The sequence below is a fragment of the Podarcis pityusensis genome (genome assembly GCF_964106645.2).
Source record: "Podarcis pityusensis genome assembly, chromosome: 1".
NCBI classification, from domain to species: Eukaryota; Metazoa; Chordata; class Lepidosauria; order Squamata; family Lacertidae; genus Podarcis; species Podarcis pityusensis.
In genome coordinates this window covers 122,880,582-122,907,291 of record NC_138028.1, presented here as the reverse complement: position 1 = coordinate 122,907,291, position 26,710 = coordinate 122,880,582, and the positions used below count along the sequence as shown (strand labels likewise).

General features: G+C 45.7%; 1 protein-coding gene across 1 annotated transcript in view; it reads right to left on the bottom strand.

Annotated features, from left to right (window-relative positions):
* The window catches only part of DNAH7 (dynein axonemal heavy chain 7), a 152,997-nt gene that overhangs the window by 4,506 nt on the left and 121,781 nt on the right, over window positions 1–26,710 (bottom strand). Inside the window, exons 53-60 of the mRNA XM_081023134.1 lie at window positions 25,126–25,218; window positions 15,276–15,452; window positions 10,794–10,955; window positions 9,864–10,064; window positions 7,009–7,170; window positions 5,418–5,603; window positions 4,584–4,721; window positions 2,190–2,420 (exon numbers count right to left, since the gene is read on the bottom strand). Of these exons, the coding sequence (XP_080879260.1) occupies window positions 2,190–2,420; window positions 4,584–4,721; window positions 5,418–5,603; window positions 7,009–7,170; window positions 9,864–10,064; window positions 10,794–10,955; window positions 15,276–15,452; window positions 25,126–25,218 (1,350 nt within the window). The remainder of the gene's footprint in view (window positions 1–2,189; window positions 2,421–4,583; window positions 4,722–5,417; window positions 5,604–7,008; window positions 7,171–9,863; window positions 10,065–10,793; window positions 10,956–15,275; window positions 15,453–25,125; window positions 25,219–26,710) is intronic.

Below are 26,710 nucleotides of genomic sequence, written 5' to 3'. Positions count from 1 at the left end.
TCCTTATTTACATGGCCAGTTTGAATTTATGCGATCTGATCACAATATTGCACCAATATGCGGGAATCCCTGGGCCTGCCAGTGGGGCTGGGATATTGGTGCTTAGCATTGCCCTTCTCTTAGCCTCTGTCTGCCCCCTCCCACTCCCTCAACAAGCAATGGGACAGTTTAGTCTATTCAGCCCGTCAGTTTTGCAAGTGTTTGTAAGTCTGTTCTGTCTCCCTGCATATTCCACAATTTTTTAAAAAAGGCTGCATGAAAGCATTTATTTTTGAATGCTTTGTACCCTAAAATACACACACTGCACAGAAGCTAATTTAAGGGACAAGGGCGATGAGCTCCAGTATCTTCACTTCCAGCCGTCTTCACTCCCTTGACCCCAATTTTGGTATATTCTTTCAGCCAAGAATAGTATTGCAAAAATCAGAGAAGTGCAAAAGCTGAAGAATTAACTTTGTTCTTTTCTGTATATTAGTGAAGAAGCCGAAATAGGTCCAGTCTGCGCAACACTGCACCATTATTTTTTTTTACTTTTGCATGCATACTCTCAGCAATGCGCTGCTGCCAAGATCCTGTCCAAATGCTGTTGTTTTCATTTCGTAGGTGGACCCCAGGTTTGGGATGCTGTCCTAAAAATACCAAGGACTGCGTCTCTTCAAAAAGCAGGATCAGCTTTGCATTCTCTTTCTCATTTATAGATCGGCAGCAATACATTAGGCAGCACCCCACATGAAGAACAAAGTGTGGGATATTTACAGTGCAGACAAACCAACAACGCATGTTTGCTAGACAGGCACATGATGGGAGCTGAAGTCCTCAGAGTTTTTTCCTGCATGTTTCCTAGAAAGAACTCAAGAGACACTCCATCTGTGCCCTGTCCGGGGGGGGGGGGGGGGGGGGCTAGGAACTTCCTCTTTGCTGTTTTGCCTCATTCCAGCAATGTGGGAACATGGGCTAAGTCAGGGCCTCAGCCCAGACTCCATTTTAAACTGAACTAAAGTACGTCTTTGTAACTGGATTACCATTTTAAGCCTGCTGGAACAAAGCTGCTGTATCTTCAGCAAGTACAGTCGTACTTGGTTCTCGAACACTTTGGCTGGCCCTCGTACATTTTGGCTCTCGAACACTGAAAATCTGGAAGTAAGGGTTCTGGTTTTTCAAACGTTTTTCGGAAGCTGAACGTCTGACGCAGCTTCCGCTTGAGTGCAGGAAGCTCCTGCAGCCCATCAGAAGCCACGCCTTGGTTTTCGAACAGTTTCAGGAATCGAACGGGCTTCCAGAATGGATTACGTTCGAGAACCAAGATACTGCTGTATTCTGAACGAGTAAATGTCATCTTAGCCTTTTGCAAGACTGTGTGATTATTGTTAAAAGGGGGAAATACCAGGAACATCCAAGTCTGCCTTAAAGCATCCTGGATTGCTAAAACTAGCCTAAGATTCCCCTTTTAAGCTGCAAAGGGATGCACTCTGCTGAACTCACAAACATAAGGAAGGGAAGATAATATCTAACAAATACATTATATATATATATATATATATATATATATATATATATATATATATCCTAATATATATAACACCATTCTTGAAATACATACATTGACGTATCAGAGCACAACTCAAAATGTTGGTGCTGACCTTTAAAGGTCCAGTATACCTGAAGGAGCGTCTCCACCTCCATCGTTCAGCCCGGACACTGAGGTCCAGCCCCGAGGGCCTTCTGGTGGTTCCCTCACTGCGAGAAGCCAAGTTACAGGGAACCAGGCAGAGGGCCTTCTCGGTATGGCGTCCCTGTGGAACGCCCTCCCATCAGATGTCAAAGAAATAAACAACTATCTGACATTTAAAAGACATCTGAAGGCAGCCTTGTTTAGGGAAGCTTTTAATGACTGATATTTCAATGTATTTTTAATCTTTTGTTGGAAGCCGCCCAGAGTGGCTGGGGAAACCCAGCCAGATGGGCAGGGTATAAATAATAAATTATTATTATCCTCCTCCTCCTCTCTGAGCATCTATGAACATCCCTACACAAACATCAGTTAAAGGCAAAGCTTGGGGATGGGGATAACGTCACAGCCGAAAAGAGCAATTTGGCAAGTTCCCAGCAGTGACGCTAATGGGAGCTGACAGCCACTCTTGCCAGGGTGCTCCAAGTCAACAGGCCTCCTTCTCAAAAGGTCCCCTCACCTTGATTGCTTTCTGGATGTTGATGCAGGATTCTCGAATCGTTTGCAGCAATTTGTTAAATCTCCCCATCTCTTGGACCAGCACGGTGTTCATGCTCTGCGTGTAGGTGGTCGGGTATCTCCTCATCGCGGCTTCGATGTGGAAGTCGGCGGGGAGTTTACTTTGGATGTCGCTCGCCACCTCGCGAACAACTTGATCAGATGATTTGGCGCCTGCGCCTGATGCGCGAGACTGTTTTTATTTGGGGAGGAAAGGGTGGGGGTTGATTAAACATGGCAAAAACCTAAGCAACAGGGCAGTTTGGCCCATGAAGCTTCCATTTGGGTTGTATACTGGTCAGAATGTGGCCTTATTTTATTTCATTTAAAATATATTTTTTATTAAAGATTTCTTAGTTTACAAAAATACGTTGCGTTTTCTGCAGATCAGTTTCATTTGTGAGACATTAGTATTACAGTGTTAGGTTAGGAAGGAAAGGGGGAAAGGGGAACGGCAAGTGGGGTGGGGTGGGGTAGCAATTCTTCTATTCTACTTAGTGTATGTGTGGGGTTTTGTGTCAGCGTCACTTGTGTGGGTTCTCTTACAATTTGCTTGCTGTATTTTCTTGGCGGTGACAGAGGTTGGGGTTGGCCTAGGGCAGGGGTCTGCAACCTTTAAGACAAAAAGAGCCACTTGGACCCAATTCCGAAGAAAAAAAAACTGAGAGCCGCAAAACTCGTCATTATAAAAATAACTTTTTTGTCACTTTTTTATTATTTCTTTGTTTGACCCCTCAGAATTACTCCTCCTCATAGAAATAAACGTTAAATTAACAAGTTACCTTTTTGTGTGTGTGTGTTCTTCACTCCCCTTCAAAACAGTGACCAGCGTACATGCCCCTTACAATGTAGCGGGCGGGCGGGAAGGTGACGATGGGACGGTGCGTGACTAACGCACGCACCGCCCCCATGCGACGTCACAGCCAGTACAGCGCCTGCCACAGTGGGGAGTGTCGGGGCGCACAATGCGCCTCCTCCCCTTGCTAGTATCCGCCCCGGAGCCGCAGCAAAGGTGTAAAAGAGCCACATGCGGCTCCGGAGCCGCGGGTTGCAGACCCCTGGCCTAGAGTGTGGTTGGTTGTCTTTGGCTGTGTGTGTGTGTGTGTGTTTCTGGATAACCCAGTTTCCAACGGGTTCACCAGCTAATACATTTCTATAGATATCAAAATAACGCAGCCTCATTTTGATGTCTACAGAAATTAGCTGGTGGATCCATTAGAAACTGGGCCTGCAGCCATCTTTCGTGACTCTTCCTGGGGAGGCTAACTCTATTCCTGGGATGAGGAACAGGATCCAGCTGACAGGAAAAATGTTCCGGATTTGGTAGGGAATGTGAAACCTGTGTGCGCGCACACACACGCACACACACAAATATCTTCATCTATCTTTTCCTCTCTTGCACAGAAAATTAACTGAGAACTAGATCTCAATTAATTGGACTGGATACAATTATGTTTCCTTTCCAACTCCTCAGGGCAAAGATCAGACTGAATAAGAAATTTAGGTCTGATAAACAATGGGCGGGTTGATATCCCCTTTCCCAGCACCATGGCCCCAATCCAGAACCCTATTAGATCCTGATTGTAGATTTCCTGCATCTCGTTTAAAGTAAAGGTAAAGGGACCCCTGACCATTAGGTCCAGTCATGAGTGACTCTGGGGTTGCGGCGCTCATCTCACTTTATTGGCCGAGGGAGCCGGCGTACAACTTCTGGGTCATGTGGCCAGCATGACTAAGCCGCTTCTGGCGAACCAGAGCAGCGCACAGAAACACCATTTACCTTCCCGCCAGAGCGGTACCTATTTATCTACTTGCACTTTGACGTGCTTTTGAACTGCTAGGTTGGCAGAAGCAGGGACTGAGCAACGGGAGCTCACCCCATTGTGGGGATTCAAACCGCTGACCTTCTGATCGGCAAGTCCTAGGCTCTTTGGTTTAACCCACAGTGCCACCCACGTCCCTACGCATCTCGTTTAGTTATGCCCTAATACTTAGAAGGGAAAAATACATACAAAAGCACACCTTTACTAAATTATTATTTTATGTCAAGCTAGTTTTCGAGAGCATCAGGGAACTTGATGCACTCTCAACAGTTGCAACACTCAGAACATGGATTAGATGTTATGTTCTGGAATCAATATGGGGTGTTAGAAAACTTTAAAATATTCAGCCAGTAATATACTTGAATTCTTCTCGAGCCACACCATTAAGTGACAGTGAATACATTAATATTACAGTGAGTAGTAATGTGAAGAAAGGAAGACCAGATTCTCTGTATTGAAAATGTTGTCCGAAAAATCCAATAAATAATAAGTAGGCAGTAACTTCAATGCTCCAAATATGAAAACGAACACACCTGCGTGAGAAGAATGTTATCAAACAACAGCTGCGTTTCGGATTGATCCTTTGTGATATCGGCATTGGCGTTCATCCCAAAGATCTCTGGGGCAGGATTCAACGGAAGGGTCTTTGTGTATTCAATGTAGCTTACATACTGAAAAAAAATATCAGGGGTCAGAAATGATCAGTGGCTTGATCCTGGCCATCCTCTGTTGACATCTTTCCAATTTTCAATTCAGTTCTCCACAATTTGCAGAGAATAATAACAATAACAAACACATTATTGCATGCAGTTTAGACGAATACATATATTTATATTTTCCCTAATATACTTCTTTTTCTTCTTCTTTGCTGGATCAGGCCAGGGCTCACGGAAAGCCCACAAGCAGGATCTGAGCACATTGCAGAGAATAAAAAAAATAAAAATAAACACATTATTGCATGCAGTTTAGACCAACGCATATCTTTATATTTTCCCCAGCACAGAGCGTTTTTTGCTGGATCGGGCCAGAGCCCATGGAAAACCCACAAGCAGGATCTGAGCGCAAGTATATGTGGGATATTCATTTTTGTACGCACTGGTTGGCTGGAGAACTGCATTGCAAAATTCGGAAGGGCACCTGCGTTTTGGTTTGTGACTGGGTCCAGATGTGTGAACTGTCTCTTCTTAAAACAAAAACAAATTTAATTCATCTCCCATTCCTGCTCTGCACTGTAGAGCTCGCCCAGATTTCTTGCCACTGTCTCAGAAGATTAGCATTTTGATTCCTCTTCTAAGCTCTTGCTCTTCTTTGAGCAGGGCTCAAGCAGGGGAACTTCCTGCTGAATCGCGCCCCACTAAGGTGCTTACCTCTCCTTCAGGAGGAGCATAATAAAGGCCGCTGGAATCAAACTTGTAATCAGGATTCGTAACAATGATCGGGTTGTAGAACTTGTTCAAAATACTGCGCAGCGTCCGCCGATCCCAGTCATCGGTGACCCGGCCTCCGTAATTGCATTCGCCCGTCATGTAGCGGATGGCGTCAAAGGGCAACTCCTGAAATGTACAAAGCAAAAGCTCATCTGTGACTCTTCCCTACTCTCCCAACATGCTGGCATGTTTGGTGAACAGAAGAAAAGTTCACAGCTCGACTCACTGCGTGTTTGTCTAAGCAAAAATGCTCCACAGGTATGTCCTATGCAATTGTGTTGCAAGTATCAGCAGCTACACTATTTAGTGAGCACTGATCCTTGGCAAGAATCTTCTGTTGAAAAATATTGGGTATGTACCTTTTTTATATATTCTGTTTTGTATATTCTGCTTTATTATACAATCTCACCACCCTGAGATTAAGAGTCTCATGCTCTACCAACTGAGCTAAGACAGGGTTTTAGGGACATTATGGGATTTAATCATGTCAGTCGGCAGCAATAAGTTCCCAGAGTAGCAGTGGCGTAGCGTGGGTTCTCAGCACCCGGGGCAAGGCAAGTAATTTGCGCCCCCTAACCCGGGGCAAGGCAAGTAATTTGCGCCCCCTAACCCGTGGATTTTAGCACTCGAGTCTCTTCCGCACCCCCTCCAGATGTTGCGCCAGGTGCAGCAGGCCCCCCTGCACCCCCCACGCTACGCCACTGCTCCCACCACAAGTCTTCAGGACAGCCATCCGAAGGCTGGCGCGGGGAGAAGGTCTCTCCGCCCGACCGCCAGGCTTCGGAGCAGCCTTCCGAAGGCTGGCGCGGGGAGAAGGTCTCTCCGCCCGACCGCCAGGCTTCGGAGCAGCCATCCGAAGGCTGGCGCGGGGAGAAGGTCTCTCCGCCCCACCGCCAGGCTTCGGAGGAGCCTTCCGAAGGCTGGCGGTGGGGCGGAGAAACCTCCTCCCGCCGCCAGGCTTCGGAGCAGCCTTCCGAAGCCTGGCGGCGGGAGGAGGGCTCTCCGCCCCACCGCCAGGCTTCGGAGCAGCCTTCCGAAGGCTGGCGCGGGGAGAAGGTCTCTCCGCCTCACCGCCAGGCTTCGGAGCAGCCTTCCGAAGGCTGGCGCGGGGAGGAGGTCTCTCCGCCCCACCGCCAGCCTTCGGAGGAGGTCCGAGGACAGTGGGGTTCCTGCTTCCTCCAGGAGGGCCGGCCAAACACGCCCCCCCCAAATGTTGCGCCCGGTGCGGCCGGCACCCCTGGCACCCCCCACGCTACGCCACTGCAGAGTAGTGCTGGTGAGTTATCTCCCCCATTCACTGAAATTCACATGCATGCAAAAGAAATTCACACGTCTCTCCCGTACACCCAGCAAAGAAACCCAGTGGGCTGTTAGAGGAGGGAAGCCCACTCCTCTCCTCTGGTCAGCACAGGATCCGCAGAGCTTCAGAGCCCTCTTTTGCCGCCCCCCAGCAAGCTAGTAAAGATTTTGCAGGCTAGCAATATGGAGGCTTATTTATAAAGCTGGCAAACTCTTCTGATCTTTGCAGTACCTCATATTGATTGAGGAACATGTTCAGCTGCTGAACGCTGATCCGCAGGTCGGTCTCGTTGAACTCGTAAGGAATATTCCAGCCCAGGGGTCCAAATTTTCGCCTCTCTTGGACCAACGCGTGAAAGAAACAGAGGCCATACAAAAGCTTCTTGAACTCACTCTAAAATAGCAAAAAATAATAACAACAGGGGGTGGGGGGGACAACATCTGATTCATTGAGAACTTTCCTCTTTCTCACGATTCTCAGCTGTATGACCGAAAGATCTCCCGTGATTGTTTACTTTTATTACTCGTGTCTTTATACCAGTCACTTTCTCCAAGGAGACTGAAGTAGAAGCTGAGATCTGGTTCTTATTGGATAGTGCCTCCTCGCAACGCGTTACACGAAATTTGGGAAGTTTAGATGGCCATACCTACATCAGATCTTCACCATGAATTTCCGCCCATTCTCTGGGTTGTCTTCAACAATGTCTTTGCTTGAACAGAATGACTTCTGCTTTGCCCAGTGGGACTCCCTCCCTCTCTCTCTCCCCTCCCCCCCCCGGTATACCCATTGCAGCCACCCTAAAAATAATCTGCTCTGGGGGTTTCCCCAACCCTCCAGGGGAAATTTGGGGAGGGAGGGAAGTTCTGTGGCACGTGTGAGGCCATTCCATGTTACTACATTTACATCCCAGTTTTTTTTAATGTTTTTAGATATGCTGTAAGCCACCCAGAGTGGCTAGGGAAACCGAGCCAGATGGGCAGGGTATAAATAAAATTATTATTATTATTATTATTATTATTATTATTATTACCCTTTCCTCCCCCTGTAATCCTCAAACAACCCTGCGAGGTACGTTAGGCTGGGTGACTGTGACTGGCCCAAGGTCACCCAGTGAGCTTCATAAGCAAGTGGGGATTTGAAGCCGAGTGCTCTAACCACTATACTACACTGGCTCTCAACTCACTGAGTAGTGGCGTCTAGCTGAGGAAAAGTAATACCCGGAGGTAAGCCATGGGCGGGTGGAGGAAGGCTCAGCACACCTCTCTGGTACGCCTTTTCTAGCTGTAAAAACCAGTCCTACATAACTGAGGCTGGCCCATGTTGAAACAGACCCGTCTGCTGCCTTGGGTAGTTTGAGCATCTTTATGACGTTGTACAGAAATAAAGCAAATGGAAAATAGATTAACCAGCAGTCTCAGTCATTTCACATAGCAAATGGGCAGACCCAACATCCTAGTTTGTGCAGCAGTCAAACTGATCTACATCTTAAGTACCATTTCTCAAAGATACCGCATTTTTCGCTCTATAAGACGCACCAGACCATAAGACGCACCTAGTTTTTGGAGGAGGAAAACAAGAAAAAAAATATTTTGAATCCCAGAAGCCAGAACAGCAAGAGGGATCTATGCACAGCAAAAGCAATGAAAGCATTTCCCCTTACTTTTTAGGAGGGAAAAAGTGCATCTTATGGAGCAAAAAATACGGTAGTTTCCAACAGTGGTGTGCTAGGGGGACTAGGCTAGTCCCCTAAATGTTTCCCTGACACCAAAGCCCGGGAAGTTTCTGCCCTGTTTAGGGAGGGAGGCACGGTGCTCTGACGGGGTCCAAGAGCCCTCCCACCACCTTCTCAATGTCCATCCGGCTTTGGGAAGGAGGCAGGAGGGCTCCAGCCTCCTGTCAAGAGACCTGGTGCCTCCTTCCCAAAGCCTAGGAAGCTCCTGTCCGGTTTAAGGAAGGAGGCACGATGCTCACACACACGACATCACAACATCACATGCACAACGTTGCCGCTGTCCACCTGCCCCCAATCGCCCTTGCCTCTGGACCTAACTGTTCCCCTACTAAAAAAATTCATTGCCTGCCACTGGCTACCAAGAAAGGGTGCCTACAGTGTGCAGCTACCCCTAAAATCTGTCCAGAAGAAAGCAGAGCCACAGGACCATTTAAGCCAACCATTCAATCCAGATCTCCCAGGATACTTTGATGAATTGAAGCAGGTCATCGGATGATATCAGAGGTGCTTGGATAAAAGGTTTGGGGCTTTGGAAAACGGCTTTGGAAAACGCCACACAATGCCTTCCTTTTTGACCAACTGTGGCACAACAACATTACCATGCTAAAACGCCATCTTGCTCCTCCTTTCCTGCATCTTTTCTCTTCCTGCTCAAAAGCAACGATCTGGGTGAGGTTCCCCCCCCCCCCATCTAAAAAGTTTTAGGGATTTGTTTTTTTAATTGCCAGGAAAGCAGAAAAGGATCATAGCCTCGGTTTAAGCGCAACCGTCTCCGGTTCTTAATTACGACACCTATCATGGAAATTATCTTGGGTCAAGCACATCCGCTCTCCGAAACCTAATTATGAAAACAGCAGGTGGCTCCCTAGTTTGAGCTGTTATTCTAAAGGAAGTGTTTATGAGCGCCATCCATCAACCCATACGGCCATTTTAGCTCCCCCAGTTCTATGGAGCCAGCATTTTAATGCCTGCGATTAAAGATTTGATTCTCAGCAGTGCACGGCTCAGCTATTCTTTTGCAACAGGAATTTCTCCCCTGCCTTGCAGATTTGTGTCACGAAAACTACTTCCTCCCGACTTTTTAAAAGGGAAGCTATATTATTAATGGCACCGCCACCAAAGCTTGGCGGAGACGGAATGAAGCTTGGCGGTAAAATAAAAATAAAATTTTAATAAAATCCTCTATTACTGCATCCCGGGAGCTGGTAATTAACTGCCGACTTCAGTGCAGAGAAGGAGGGCTATTTCGCTCGGCGGGTTTTAAACCAGCAAACACAAAAAACAACTGCCAGGGTCTGTTTCAGTTGCTTTACGAGGAGGAGGAGGAAACCAGGCTAATAAGGAAGGTACTAACAGGCCTTTTGCAGCTGTTAAAAAACTCTGGGTCGGAGATGGGGTCCATCAGATAGGAACGGATCACATTCGCCCGCAAGCCTTTGGGGGCCTCGTTGGTCATTTTCACTCCATTCTGAAGCACAGAAACAGGGAAGTTGGGTGATGGGTAACTCGTGAGCCAAAGACGGAAATCGGGGTGCGTTGTGTCCGGATTTAGTTCCTAGAAGGGGAAAATATTCTGTGTAAGGACTCAGTGAGGATGGAAGCTGAGGTTTCAGGTGCGTCAAAACCTTTCTCGCAAAGGCCTCTGCATCTTTCAAACAGACCCTGGCCTCTGCGTGAGTTTTACAAAAGGAAATTGCGAAACCTCTTGATCAATGGTTGTGCTAAGCTCGTTTTGATTTCAAAACGTTTGGAATCTCTTCTTGGGTCAAACAGTTCTCTAAGCTGGGTCTCCCATTCCAGACACAGGCACTCTATTGTGGATGTGGAGTTCTCCAGCATAACATGGCTGCCCAATTTGTCCCAAGAGAGGGGATGAACCGGCACTTATGTTCCTTTGCAGGCAAGAGTTTGCTACCTCTATTGAAGTGAACCAGCACATCCTTGCATACCCCAAAAGTGTGTGTGCCTTCACATGCACACCTCTATAAGTGAATATTTGGAATGGCAAATACCCCCCCCCAAGTGAACCACAGCCCCCAGATTCCCAGCTTTCACCTGAAATCAAAAAGTAAGTTTCCAGTATTTGTAGAACGTAAGATACGTGGCAAAACAGGCAAGCACCATTCTCGTTTATTTATTTTTCTATGTGACAAACCAGCCTGCTCCCTCCCTTGCCTGCCCGCCCCCAGGAGAAGTTCCTGCAGGAACCCAGGAGCCCTAGCACCCCATTGGTGCTGAAAGATTGACATCAGGTGTCGTAGTGACCACTGACAGCATTTGCTACCTCGCAGACTTTTTCCAGGGTCGGCATCCACGATGTTGCCAGGTGGCAGTTCTGCAGGACTGCCCATGTTCCTTCCTTCACCGCCTTCTCGATCATGCGCATGGCGATGGGGCCTTGGCCTTGGCCCAGCGACAAAGAGGTCAACTTTGAAGCCCCAAAGCCCTGCACATACAAAACGCTCAGTGAGTGAGGGGCAGGGAATAATGCTGTCGCCGTAACACCAGAACGGCTACAATTCCACAACTGCTGAAGAGAGTATCTGAAATATACTCAGAGTCGAGAGTGGATTTCATGCTCTTTATTCAGCTCATAGTGGTAAGAAGGAATGGAATTTCTCCCAAAGTATCTGCTTTATATGCATTATTTACACAATGGGCCGCACGTGATTGGCTAATTCCGGAATTCTCCTGTAGGCCAATCAGGTTGTGGATTCACTTCCATCTGGAGCTGGATTGGGTGGCTCCTGCAGACCAATCATACTGCTGCATTTTGGATCCTATTCAACTCAGTACATAACAGTATCACTGAACAAAGTGATGTCAGCCCGTCAAGGAGAAGGCTCCGCATTAATCCAATGCAGTCGACATCAGCAAACGTCACATGAAAGTCTCTCTCATTTCCTTTTGTTTGCTGAGTTGTCGGGGTTGCTGATAAGATTCTCCAGCTCCTTTCCACCCAACGTGAACCTTTCATATCAAAAGCCTCACCCTCAGCAGTAGTTTCCTATCACCTGGGGGAGGCTATGCTCTGCTGAAAGGAACGCACCCCTCAACACAAACAAGGCCAGTTCTGCTAATATGCTGTCCACACGGAGGGACCATTTCTGTGAAATGCTCATGGCTAGAGCATTGTGAGGGGCAGAAGAGTGGCAGCCCTCATCCCACGAGCTGCTCACACTCCCCTCTTTGCCATTCAAACAACAACAACACAATAAAACCTAATTTCTCCGTGTCAGTTAAGAAATGCATTCATAGCATAACAAAACAAAACAAAAATTCACTGGGAAAACAGTTATGTCCCTGTGGAGATGGCAGTGTTGAGTCAGTGGCTCATGTGCTTCTGGGCTTGCGCTCTTTATAAAGATTTGAGGAATGAGGTTATTATTACCCTTCTATTATTCTCTACGCCGGGTTGCTCAACCATTGCTACTGTGTCCTTTCTTTTAGCAGATCAAGATGATCAGGCGACAGCAAAAACTGCAAGGTTTTTAGCAGGGGCAATTAGAATATCTATTACAGTGGTGCCTTGCAAGACGAAATTAATCCGTTCCGCGAGTGTCTTCGTCTAGCGGTTTTTTCGTCTTGCGAAGCAACCCTATTAGCGGCTTAACGGATTAGCGCTATTAGCGGTTTAGCGGCTATTAAAGGCTTATCGGCTTAGCGGATTAGCTGCTAAAAGGCTATTAAAGGCTTAGCGGCTTAGATAAAGGGGGGGGGAAGCGGAAAAAAAATCTCAAGACTCGCAAGACATTTTCGTCTTGCGAAGCAAGCCCATAGGGAATTCGTCCTGCGAAGCAACTCAAAAACGGAAAACCCTTTCGTCTAGCGCGTCTTCCGTCTTGCGAGGCATTCGTCTTGCGGGGCACCACTGTATTTGATTATTGATGTAAACCAGGGGTAATTCTAATCACAGAATTAAAAACTGGCAGTGATATACTGGCAACAATCTTTTTGGGGTTCAAGGCAAAGCTGTTGAGCTTTTTTTAAGGGGAAAAGGACAGCCCCATTTTTTAGAGGTTCAGGGCAAAGTTCTGATTTTTTTAGGGAGGAGGACAGCACTTTTTGGGGGGGAAACAAACAGCCTCAATGAGTATACAGTGGTACCTCTGGATAGGAATGGTATCCATTCCGGAGCCCCATTCGCATCCTGAAGTAAACGTAAGACACATCTGCACGTGCGCAGGTCGCGTTTCGCCGCTTCCGCGCCTGTGCGTGACGTCATTTTGAGTGTCTGCGCATGCGCAAGCAGCGAAACCTGGAAGTAATGCGCTCCGTTACTTCCAGGTCACCACGGACTGCAACCCGAAAATATTCATCCCGAAGCTACTTCAACCCGAGGTATGACTGTACTCCATCTGCCGTTCTGCAGATCTTCCAAGAATGGAGGGTGGGGGGAGGGGGAGGGGCCGGATTCTATTTTACCAACAATAAGGAAAGGGACCCTGTGATCAACCATGATCTACCAAAACCTCCCAGGTATCTACCAGTAGATCGCGATCGACCTGTTGGACACCTCTGATGTAAACCCCCAAAATTTATTTTCTATAGTTAAGTTTTTACCCCTGTCTTCAGTACATTTTATTTTATTGCTATGGCTAGTGGCTGCTGCAAATAAAGATTCTTCTGATTCCGATTCATTTATAAAATAACAAAGGTGGTATAACTTATATCAAGATTAAGATATATTTTCAGGATAAAAATTTTGAAGAGAGGGAAAGGATTTGCTGAAATGGATAATTGATTTAGAATACAAAAAAGGGAGGTGTGAGGAGGTCAGGGAAACAAGCAAATGAAAGATAAGTTATGGGAAGGTTCAATTTGTTGTTTTTTTTGTTTTTTGTTTTTTCTTTTGTTTTTAATTGTTTTTACCTTTCTGTTTTTTATTGTGATGTGTTGGTTTTGTTATTGTTTAATTTGGAGTTTTTACTTTTGCCTTTTTGTAAACTGAAAACTTTAATAAATACTATTTAAAATATATATATATATAATAACAAAGGTGGAACGGGGACAATTGTACATTTGATATGGAAAGCCGGTATGCGTGATGGGCTCCTGGTTTCTTCCCCAGGAAACAAAAATGGAAGCGAGATAAGGGAGGGCACTGAGGTGGCATGATATGAGGCCATCAAAAGTAGAGCACCACCCTGCAGAGAGCGAGGTGTGCAAACCTGAAAAACAGATCTGCCACAGTGATTATCAACACCCCCACGGCAGATCCACTTAAGTACAAGGAGATGTCTATCTACTGCAGCGAGTGATGTAACACCCATTAGGACAATGCACATCCACCAAGTGCGTCTATTTGGGTGTCTATCTGGGTGAGCCCAAGTCTAGGAGATTAACGATTACAGGCAAAACTGCCCTGACATTTGGAGATAAGCAAAGGGCCGTGTCCTTGGCCTGAATACATATGAAAGGGAAGAACTCTGCAAAGGTTTAAGCCCATAATGAGTCATTACGCCTACGTGTGAGATCCAGAGTAGCAAAGCCTTTCACATCCAGCAGTTGGTTTCATATTCAGGTGCTCCAGTGCACACATGGAGCTTTCCTAATTCACTACAATGGGGAAGGAGGCCCATGAACAATGACTGAGGAAGGGTATGATGAACAGGTTAAATTGGTTATGATAAACTGGACTAAGGACTTGGGATATAATATACAAATGGCAGATTGGGAAAGTCTTTGGGAAATAGATTTAAAATTTACAGCGTGTTGTACGCTGAAAGAAAATAACATGAAAATGATGTGTCGATGGTACTTCACTCCTACTAAATTATCAAAAATGTATAGAACAAGTTCAAATATTTGTTGGAAATGTAAGGAAAAGGAAGGCATCTTTTTCATATGTGGTGGACATGTAAGACAACTAAAGGATTTTGGGAAATGGTATACAATGAATTTTTAAAAATGTTTAAAATAACTTTTGTTAATAAAGCAGAAGCCTTTTTTATTAGGAATTACAGTGGTACCTCTAGACACGAACAGGATTCGATCTGGAGCCCCGTTCGCATCTAGAAGCAAACGTAATTAGTGACGGCACGTCTGCGCACGTGCGCGTCGCTTTTCGCCGCTTCTGCGCATGCGCGTGATGTCATTTTGAGCATCTGCGCATGCGCAAGCGGCGAAACCCGGAAGTAACACGCTCCGTTATTTCCAGGTTGCCGTGGAGCGCAACTCGAACGTGCTCATCCCGAAGCACATTCAACCCAAGGTATGACTGTACAGGTACCGAGATTCCAAAAGACCAGAAAATACTTTTCATGTACACAACAGCAGCTGCACAGATGCTACTAGCCCCAAAATGGAAAAAAGCAATAACACAGAGGGAAGAATGGCTATCCAAACTGCTGGACTATGCCGAAATGGCAAAACTAACTGGGAGACTCAGGAACCAAGAAGACAAGGACTTTAAAAAGGAATTGGGGGGGGGGTATAATTTACATCAAAACTTTAGCTGGACTATAAGAAGCACTTGTAAAGTAACGAAGATTATGAACAATTTGGAAAAATGAAAATAGTGGAGAATGTATTGATATGTAGTTATGTAGTTTTAATTATTGTAATAAGGACCCATGTAGGTGATGGGGGGAGTCACGAGATTCAGAGAATCTCACAAAATGACCATACAACTTTTTTGACTGTAAATTTCTATTGAAAAAAATAAATAAATATTTTTTTAAAAAAAAAGAAGAGGAGAAAGAGTAGACCCCGCTTTAAAACCTTGCACCTACAAAAAGTGCCGTTGTAATGGTCCTCAACGCACCTGATCATCTGCAAACTTGAGAAGAGCAGCCATGGGGTCTGCACCAGGAGACAAGACAAAAATCAGCGGAGCACAGCAATGACTGTCACCAAATGCCTTGGACAAGTCGAAAGGAGGTGGTTCGATAAACATACGCCCCAGGTTTCCAGTGATAAACTCCTGCACCATTGGAATAATCTGAAAAAATCAAGTAAGAGGGAAAGGAAACGAGGTCACCTTTAAATTCAAAGATACGGTTTTAAGCAACAATACGTTTTAAGATGAGAGGCAAAATAATTTGTAATGAACTCTCCAGCGATGATCATTCACAGCCAGCCGTTTAATACAAACATACATCGGTCATGTGTAGAAATGACGAGATACCGAAAAGGGTACCTTTTCTCTTTTCACCCTTTTATGAATGTTAAAAATAAAGAAAAGAAGTTGATGTTGCACATCGGAAAAGGAATGAAATAGCAAGGCGGAAGAAAGAGATGCACCATTCTGTAAACTTCCAAGGAGGCTTCTAGACTGTCAGTATTTTGCAGGAGGTATTCAAGCACACGCTGCAAATTAAGTTTCCTCAGTTAAAGTGGATTAAAGCACTTTGTCATTCTAGCACAGGGTGGGGGGACCTCCAGTCCAAGTTCATCCACAAGGCCATCTCTGAAACCATGATTCATCAATCCTGCAAAAGCTGTGCGCAGGCGCAGTCTCCCCAGGAAACTGGTTTTGAGTAGGATTTAACACCTACTTGTCAACTGATGGGTGGGGGTTAAATCCTGCTCAGTTTGGCTTCTTGATTTCTGTGAGGCAGCTATTCAAGATGCCAGATACTGTGTCCCATAAAGAAATAAAAATATATCAGTGCCTAGCATTTATACAGCATGTGTTCAAAGAGCTTCACATAAGTTCCCTCAGAACTCTCTACAACACACCTTCGAAACACCAAATCAGGAAAAGGTTTGTCACTCTAGCATGGATGTGCTGAACCCAATTCCCAGACCTGTGTCTGAGGAAAGATGCTTATGCAATTGCCGCTTGTCATGAAGGAATAATAAATGAGAGAGTAATAAATAATAATAATAATAATAATAATTTATTATTTATACCCCATCCATCGGCTGAGTCTCCCCAGCCACTCTGGGCGGCTCCCAATCAAACGTTAAAAACAGTACAGCATTAAATATTAAAAACTTCCCTAAACAGAGCTGCCTTCAGATGTCTTTTAAAGATCGGATAACTGCTTATTTCCTTCACATCTGAAGGGAGGGTGTTCCACAGGGAGGGCGCCACTACCGAGAAGGCCCTCTGTCTGGTTCCCTGTAACCTCACTTCTCGCAATGAGGGAACCGCCAGAAGGCCCTCGGCGCTGGATCTCAGTGTCCGGGCTGAACGATGGGGGTGGAGACGCTCCTTCAGGTATACAGGAAGTATACCCGCTGAATCCCTCTGGTATAGAAGTCTTAAAGGTAAAGGAGTCTCCTTTGCATCTGCTCTCAGGTGCAGCACACACACACACACACACACACACACACACCTGCACAATGTACCCAGGGCTGGATTTAGGTTTGATGAGGCCCTAAGCTACTGAAGGTAATGGGGCCCTTCATATGTCCAGCTGTCCTTTGTCAACAACAAATTGCCCCTGTTTTTTGTATTGAATATATGCTATATGGTAATTTGTGGACCTAACAGGTATCTAAAGCCATTTGCACATGCAGAATGTAGGCACCCTATATATAGAAATGAGCAAACCAGTGATATTTTAGGGAGCAGGCTAGCAGGCGGGGCCCCATTACTTACATCATAGGAGCCTACACAACACAAAACACTGTAGCTGTATGTAGGTTTTATTTTACTTGTTTTTTATCTTATATTTTGGAAATGTACATCCAGTTGTTCTTTTCTTTACATTTTTTGGGGGGCCCCAAGAGAGTGGGGCCCCAAGCTACAGCTTGTTTAGCTTATATGTAAATCTAGCACTGAATGTACCAGAATAGATAGACTAGCATATCCCTTATAAAAACACAATGAAGCTACAATCCTACACACATTTATCCGGAAAGTAAGTGCCATTGAACTCCTTGGGGTTTACCTCTGAGCAGTGGTGTGGCATGGGTTGTCAGCACCCGGGGCAAGGCAAGTAATTTGCGCCCCCTAACCCGTGGATTTGTGCCCCCTAACCCGTGGATTTGCGCCCCCTAACCCTAACCCCCAGATGTTGCGCCCGGTGCGGCCGGCCCCCCCTGCACCCCCCACGCTACGCCACTGCCTCTGAGTAGACATGTGCCGGTTCAATGGTAAGGTTTGAATGCCATGCACTAGGGCTTCCCAAACTTAGGTCTCCAGCTGTTTTTGAACTACAACTCCCATCATCCCTAGCTAGCAGCACCAGCGGTCAGGGATGATGGGAATTGTAGTCCAAAGACCGGTGAGGACCCAAGTTTAGGAAACTCTGCTATACAACATTCCCAGGCTGAGAATAAGTGCCAATGAGCTCAAGAGTCAGCAGAACTTGCTTCTGATTTACAAAGTGCATAACGTTGGGGTGCAAAGAGACCGTTAAAGTCACAGAACTGAATTCGCATGTAATATTTTGTCATTAAATGGTGCTAGGACGGTAGCCAATAAAGGTGGTGAACAGCACAATCCTATACGTGCCGACTCAGAAGTAAGTTGCGCTGATTTCCCAGGCAAATGGGTTGAGGGTTGCAGACTAAATTACTCCCCAGTTTAGAAGATATCTGCATGCCCTGTTAACCAAAAGGATGTGTGTGTGTGTGTGTGTGTGTGTGTGTCTGTCTGTCTGTCTGTCTGTCTGTCTGCTGTATCAAGCCTGCTTATCAGAAAGTGGGCCCTGCTGAAAGTCAATGAGACTTGATTCCAGGTAAACTGTTTACAGTCCTTCTCACCAACGCTTTCACAGTAAGCCTCACTGAACAGAGTAGGATTTAATTTGAGCTACACCCTATAGGCCACTTGGAAGAACTTCCTGACCGTAAGAGCTGTTCGACAGTGGAATTTGCTGCCAAGGAGTGTGGTGGAGTCTCCTTCTTTGGAGGTCTTTAAGCAGAGGCTTGACAACCATATGTCAGGAGTGCTCTGATGGTGTTTCCTGCTTGGCAGGGGGTTGGACTCGATGGCCCTTGTGGTCTCTTCCAACTCTAAGATTCTATGATTCTATATAGGGATTTTGCTAAGTGGACTCACACTGAGGTCAACTGGACAGCTGGATGGCCACCCAAAACTTTTAAAACAAAACCCACTATAAAGCAACACAGTAGTGGCACTATGAATATAGTGTGATGATGATGATGATGATGATGATGATGATGATGATTTATGATTTATACCCTGCCCATCAAACATTAAAAACCTCCCTAAACAGTGCTGCCTTCAGGACCATGGATTATTTCACAATAATCAGCCAGAGAAAGAACAGTTGTAGTAAGCTTGCTTTCTCCCTTCCCACCAGAAACAAAACTTAGGAAAACCTTGTAACTGAAAACTAGTGCCTGAGGGGTTTTCCCCCTTCTCCCAGCAAGCCATTTTCCTTTTGTGTGTTGTGTTGTGTTGTGTTGTGTTGTGTTGTGTTGTGTTGTGTTGTGTTGTGTGTGTTTTATTGTGGCACTGTGGTCTAAACCACCAAGCCTCTTGGGCTTGCCAATCCGAAGGTCAGCGGTTTGAACCTCCACGATGAGGTGAGCTCCCATTGCTCTGTCCCAGCTCCTGCCAACCTAGCAGTTCTAAAGCACACCAGTGCAAGTAGATAAATAGGTACCGCTGCGGCAGGAAGGTAAACGGCATTTCCATGCACTCTGGCACTCGTCATGGTCCTCCATGCGCAAGTAGTGGTTTAGTCATGCTGGCCACATGACCCGGAAAGCTGTCTGTGGACAAACACTGGCTCCCTCGGCCTGAAAGCGAGATGAGCGCCGCAACCCCACAGTCGCCTCTGACTGGACTTAACCATCCAGGGGTCCTTTACCTTTACCTTTTTTACCTATTATTTATCATGCTAAGTCACTCTAAGAGCCTTTTCTTTGGGCTGAAAAGCAAAGTGGAAATATTTAAAATAAAAGAACAGAACAAACCAAACAGGGCTTGGCTACTGGGCTATCTTTCTTAATTTTTGGCCACAGTTTTCCTCTTTTGACGACTGCATTTTGCTTTGGGTGCAATTCTCCCTCTCTCATTTATGCTGATGTTCACAGGTGAGACCAGCCAAGTCAGCTTAATGCAGCTTAATGTTGAACCTTATATATAAAGAGGTAAGTCATGCCAGAGGAACGCTGCTACAAGTCACAGAATTGGTTTCTGAAATGGAGGTTGTACTGAGCGAGATGAACTCAAACTCCAAGTGCCTGCTTGAATTTAGAGAGATGCACGAGTATGAGAATCGCTTGAGCACCTTTGCACGATCCTGGCCTTTTAAAGAGAACTGCAAGCGTACTCCTGAAAACGTAAATCTACTGAATTAAAAAATAAGAAAACCATCTTGTAGGTCAAATATGCATATTCACAGTAAGTGCTACTGAGTTTAGGAGGACTTGCTCCACATAAGTATGCATAAAACTATAACCTAAATAATGTTTTAAGCTTCTTTTTTAAGTGAGCAAAAGTACTTAAACCCCCAAAGAGAAAATTCTCTTCTCATCTCAATAGCATTTTTGCTTGTCTCTTTTGACAGTATCCTTGCAGATTAAGGATGAAGAGGATTTAAGCTACGCTCTGTTGCTCGCCTGCCTGCCCCAAATCCTGCATCATAATGTGGTTTTATCTTGTAGCTGTTACAAATCCTAGAGGTTTTATTTTCTAGCTATTAGGAACCCTATAGATCAGGAGTAGGCAGAAGATAAATTGGGATCTGGTGTTGGATCTCTGGGTGACTTGAAGTAGATTGGCAAGGTATTTGCCTCCTGGATGTCGAACCATAAAGACTGAAAAAGGTTCCCTCTTTCCCTAAAAACAGGATCCCAGGAGGTGGGGAGGGGTATAGAGAAGAGACAAAGAGGGGGTTTTTATGGAAAGGACTTGCGCTTGGCTTCCCTGCCAATGTCTTCAACATGCTGTTCTGCTCTCATCATTCAGATGGCCAGGGCTGGCTTGCTCCCTTGTCCAGGAGTACCATATTTTTCGCTCTATAGGATGCACTTTCCCCCCTCCAAAAATTAAGGGGAAATGTGGACCAGGGAGAAGAGTCGGTGGAAGAAGATTGGAAAAAAATCGAAGTATACTTACAGAAACATTGTAAAATTAATGAGTGTTAGAAGGATGCTGGAATGAAGTTATATGGTTTTAGTAGAAATGCAACAAAGAATTAAGTAAAAGCTGATTGATAATGGGTTAAAATGAAAAAATTTAAGGTTAGATCGTTAAGATAAATTATAGAAAAATTTTTTGAGAAAGATGGGAAGAATTTGCTGAAATAGTGAATTGAACTAGAATACAAAAAAAGGGAGGTGTGAGGAGGTCGATGAAACAAGTAAAGGAAAGGTAAAGACATGGAATATTGGATGTGTGTTTTAGTTTTTTTCTTTGTTTTTTTTTTTGCTGTATTGTTGTATTGCTTTTTTATTTTTTTTTCTTTTTTATTGTTTTTTTTTCTTTTTTCTGTAATTTTTAAACTTTTAATAAATATCATTTGAAAAAAAAAATTAAGGGGAGATGTGTGTGCGTCCTATAGAGCGAATGCAGGCTCCTTGGCTTCAGCGATAGCAACGCGAAGCCTCCGAAGTGCAGAGGGAGCACTCCCTCTGTGCTCCGGAGGCTTCCTGTTGCTTTCGCTGAAGCCTGGAGAGCGAGAGGCGTCGGTGCGCACCGACCCCTCTCGTTCTCCAGGCATCAGGGATAGCCGCCTGAAGCCTTCGGAGCGCAGCGCGAGTTCCCGCTGCGTTCTGGAGGCTTCAGGTTCCTTTCGCTGAAGCCTGGATAGTCTTGCTCTCCCGGCTTCAGCAAAAGGAACCCGAAGCCTGAGGAGCGCAGCGGGAACTTGCACTGCACTCGGAAGGCTTCAGGGATAGCCGCGCGCAGCCCCTCCGGCAGGGAGAGAAAAAAATAAGATTTTTTTTCTTGATTTCCCCCTCTAAAAACTAGGTGCGCCCTATGGTCTGGTGCGCCCTATGGAGCGAAAAATACGGTAAATGAACCTGACCTGGCAAAGTGTTTCTTCTGCTTAATAGTGTTGGAGGGTTGGGAGCCAGATCATGATCCCTGGTAAGAAAGACCCAAAGGAGTTCTCTGGTCTAGCAATTGCCCAAGGTGAAAACTATTTGAAATACTAAGCGGGTTACTGTCAAAAACCTAAAATCTGCTCTTAGAGTGGTACACCAAAGAGGAACAGGTCAAATGTGTTATAAAAATGGGCAAAAGATGTGGGAGGTAATATATATCAATGACAGATTGGGAAAGGCTTTGGAAGTCAGATATGAAATTTACTGCATGTACTCCACTGAAAGAGAATGATATGGAAATGATGTACCGGTGGTATCTAACCCCGCTTAAATTAGCAAAAATATATAGAACAAGATCTAATAAGTGTTGGAAATGTCAAGAAACAGAGGGTACGTTCAATCAAAAGTGGTGGAAATGTAAGGGGGGTTAAAAAAATTGGGAAATGATTTATAATGAAATGAAAAAAATGTTTAGAGTAACCTTTGTTTAAAAAGCCTTAAGTCTTTTTATTAGGTATTGTAGGAGAAAACGCCGCTTCTTAAGGCTGAGGCGCGGCAAACAGCAATTAAGGTCCTCAGGAGATTGCCACTGGCTCTGATTCAGGGGTAAAGGGCTCTGACCCTAACTCAAGTGCGAAAGGGTTGGATAAAATCTTGCCATTGGAAGAACTTGTGCGAAGTAACAGGCGGCAACATTTTGCAGGGGAGTTCCTTTCCTGGTCCCTGCAGGCATTGGTGGAATGTACATAAACCTGCCCCCTTCGAGGTCCAAAATGACCTGCGCATTGGCAGTCACATGTCAATAACAAATCCACAAAATGCTTGCCGCCTGCACTTCATGCCTTTGGTTCCCTGTACCACTTCTCTAGTGCCCCTTATCACCCCCCCAGAGGTGTGCAAGGTGCCCCTTTTGTAACAATTGTGTGCACATTGCTCTGGGCAGCGTGTCAGAAGTCCTCGTTTTCAGATGCAACCACCCCACACAGACAAACAGTGAGCATGAGGCACCGGCAGTTCCAGGCTCCTTGCCGTATCTTGCAATATCTAAAGTAGCTGCTTGCGGTATTTAACTTCAAAAATGGCAACTCAATAAAATCTACCCCCTTGCTCCTCCAGAGCAAAACTGGGCAAAGTGTAATAAACGCCTATGAGAAAGAAGTACCAGCAACCAGGCAGCGTCTCGTGGACCATTTCGTGGACAAATACCAGTATACCCCAGGAGCAGTGTCCGGCTCCGGTTGCAACAGAGAATGATATGCCAACCACCAAACAGAAAGAAAATGGGCCACCACAAAGACAAGGGGAGGCTGTTGTATGGACAGCGATGAAAGTACTGTAGTGCATACCTGTACTGTAGTGCATACCTGAGAGAGGCTCTCAGGTGAACAATATGGCATGGGGATCTGTCAGTATTGCACCTTGTGTAATGAAACCAGTAAGTGAAAAGCGGGGGCATTTTTTTTGACTTATGGAAGGCATAAGGAGGGCATTGTTAAATACTTTTGCATAGAACTATGGGTCTTTCCATTTTTCACAATGACACCTAAATTGACCACTGACGCACTGCCCCAGTTGCAGTGCTAATAGCGCAATATGAAGGCCATCTTCAGCCGGGTGTGCTATTCATCCGCCTGTGCTACTCCTGTCATTTGTGAGCTTGTATACCATCGCTGTGGGACGCCACAGAGCCTAGGATAATGGCCAATCAGAAGGTCAGCAGTTCGAATCCCCGCGACGGGATGAGCTCCCGTTGCTCGGTCTCTGCTCCTGCCAACCTAGCAGTTCGAAAGCACACCAGTGCAAGTAGATAAATAGGTACTGCTCCAGCGGGAAGGTAAACGGCATTTCCGTGCACTGCTCTGGTTCGCCAGAAGCGGCTTAGTCATGCTGGCCACATGACCCGGAAGCTGTACGCCGGCTCCCTCGGCCAATAAAGTGAGATGAGTGGCACAACCCCAGAGTCAGCCATGATTGGACCTAATGGTCATGGGTCCCTTTACCTTTTGTACCATCGGTGAACTTGCTGTATTGGGGGATAAGGCAATGCAAAGCAAACTAACGAACCTCACGTCACTTTCTTTTCATCCTTACAGTGCAGCAGATATCCCTTCAGAGTGGAGGGCAATAAAGTGTGGCGTCCAGCTATGTCCTACTCAGAGGAGACCCACTGAAATTAATGGACCTAAGTTAGTTTTACCTGTTAATTTCACCAGTTCATCTCTCACTGCCAGCGGTCCAAAGCTTTGCTAACTTTGCTCCTGCAGATCAAAGGCAGCATATGAATTCCGGCGCTCCTACATACCTGGGGCCTTACTTAAGCGCAGCTGGCAGGCTGCCCACTTTCACTGCCATAATCATGTTATGCAGTTTCTATTTTTAGTGTATTGCAAGACTAACCTTCAAGTTGTACGAAACAGAAAAATAAATCAGAAGACCATTTGCCACACACCGATCTGTAAGGGTGAGGCAGCAGTTTCTCAGAATAAGACAACACTGCACACTAGAGTCAGCTTCCATAATTGTGAAATGAGGTGGGCAAGGGAATGGACCTCTGGAATTAATTGTTATTAATTAATTTTGTATACCGCCCTATACCCGCAGGTCTCAGGGTGGTTCACAATATAAAATCACATAATAAAAACAAGAACAACCCAATAACCACTCTCTCCACAACACATTGTAAGAGGGCATTGGATGTCAATCAGCTAAAGGCCTGGCTCCCAGTACGTTTCCGAACACAATTCAAAGTGTTGGTGCTGACCTTTAAAGCCCTAAACGGCCTCGGTCCAGTATACCTGAAGGAGCGTCTCCACCCCCATCGTTCTGCCCAGACGCTGAGGTCCAGCGCAGAGGGCCTTCTGTCGGTTTCCTCATTGCGAGAAGTGAGGTTACAGGGAACCAGACAGAGGGCCTTCTCGGTAATGGCACCCACCCCATGGAACGCCCTCCCACCAGATGTCAAAGAGAAAAATAACTACCAAACTTTTAGAAGACATCTAAAGGCAGCCCTGTTTAGGGAAGCTTTTAATGTTTAATAGGTTATTGTATTTTAGTGTTCTGTTGGAAGCCACCCAGAGTGGCTGGGGATACCCAGCCAGATGGGCGGGGTATAAATAATAAATTATTATTATTATTACTATGGGACATTTTTGCCTGGCACCTAAAAGTTTATAATGGAGGTGCCAGCCAAACAGACAAAAGATTGAAAAGGGGATGGATTTAACCCTGCCAGTTTGGTACTTTTTAAGCAAGAGGAACCTGGCAAACTTAGTGTTCATTACCCCTGCCCCCCACGCCTTTTGTCTAAAAACTATGGCAGGACTCACTATAGTGGACCACATTTTAGCGCATGCTACAATAGAGGAAGCAACCAGACAATTGTGTGCATGTGTGTGCACATGGGGTATTGCATCACAATATCGCAACCCATGTCTTAAGGTGGGGTTGTCATGCATCCGGATCTTCCTGGGATTCTAATGACGGAATTAGCATCCGGGGGAGAATTTCGGGAAATCGGCAAAATGTCCACATTTTTTGAAATTTCCCCCAACTTTTGTGTCCGAATTTTTACTTCTTGAAATATGGAAACCCTATCTGAAGGAAGATTAAACTAACACGATTGTGTCATACATGCAACAGGACCTTCGAAACTCTGCCCACGCCAGTGTCCTGGCGCATGAGTTGACCGCACTTACTTTGTCAGGTCTTAAGCAGCGAATGATGAGCATCCTTTGGAACTCCCCCATTTTGTCTTGCCACTCCTCAGGAAATGCCTCGTGATGAGGTTCCTGCAAGCGAAACAAAAACACTATGATTGGCTTCCCTTGCCCTTGAAAGCTCCAGTTAGTGCAGAATTCTGCTGTCAGGCTTCCTCCCCCCGTGGCAGTAGATAAGCAGAACAAAGGGAAAGGAGTCTTCTTACCAGTTAGAAACTTTAAGAATCACAGCGAGAGAACAAAGAACCCATCTCCTAGAAATGGCGGTGCTCCCAATTAAGGCTCACACCCCTACCGTCCCTATTAATCCACAACACTCCTACATATTGTAATCTGAGTTTGTACCCCCTGTGCTTACTGTTCTGCCACTTTCTCAGCTCTTCTTGACCTTGGGCTGAGAGGAGGAATGCTGTCCAAAGACAGGGAATCTGTTAACCCTCTCTCCCCCAGTGCTTCTTCTCTTAGCTGTTCCCCATCCAGTACTTCCCAGCTTCTACCTTCTGAACTATGCCCATCTGCAAACCACTGTTCCAAATTTATACTGTCCTCCTGCTCCTGGGAAGATTCAGGATCCAAATCAGGAGCAGGAGGTGGCTCCCACCATCCTTCCTCAGTGCAGCCCTCCTCAGCACGGTCCCTGAAAGCTGCCGCTGAAAGGAGAGAGACCCTGATCGCATATGGCACCTCTTCCCACAGATCTGGACTGGCTGACGATTTGCTACCTGACCACGCTGAAGGTGTAACAGCTTGTGTCCAGTTTACTGCCTTACTCCAAGCTTACACCCCTTCAACCACTTCCATCTGCGGAACTGGGACTGTTACCGGTGCCCCGTAATCCTTGTTTTGCACTTGTAAGGAACCAATCTTTTAGCACTGTAGCACCCACACACCAGGCAAACCCCCCCCCCCACTGCACTGCTGGAAGCGTTTTTGTAGAGGCAAGTTGGCCCAGCACATGTAGAAACTTCACGTGTTGCAATCTTCACTGTTGACCTTAATTAACTTCTGAATTCTTTTCAACTGTCTAATACAGTGGTACCTCAGGTTAAGTACTTAATTCATTCCGGAGGTCTGTTCTTAACCTGAAACTGTTCTTAACCTGAAGCACCACTTTAGCTAATGGGGCCTCCTGCTGCCGCCGCGCTGCCGGAGCACAATTTCTGTTCCCATCCTGAAGCAAAGTTCTTAACCCGAGGTACTATTTCTGGGTTAGCGGAGTCTGTAACCTGAAGCGTATGTAACCCGAGGTACCACTGTATAGAGAATTTCAATGTTTTATTCTTTCTGTAAACTGCACGCCATCGAGTGGTATGTACATTTTGATCAAGGCCAGATTCAACTCTTCACCCCAGGCAATTCTTGGCCAAGAAACCGATTCACCCTACTTTTTTACATAGTTAAGCTCCCTTGTACCTGGGTGAAGACTTCAAGCATTTAGTAATCTCCTACATTCTAATTCTAGGAATTAGGGGGTAGTGGAGAATCTGGTACTCAATATTTTTAGGAGAACCTGCCCCTCCCCCAGATTCATACCAATACAATTGAATGCAGAAAAATAAAAATA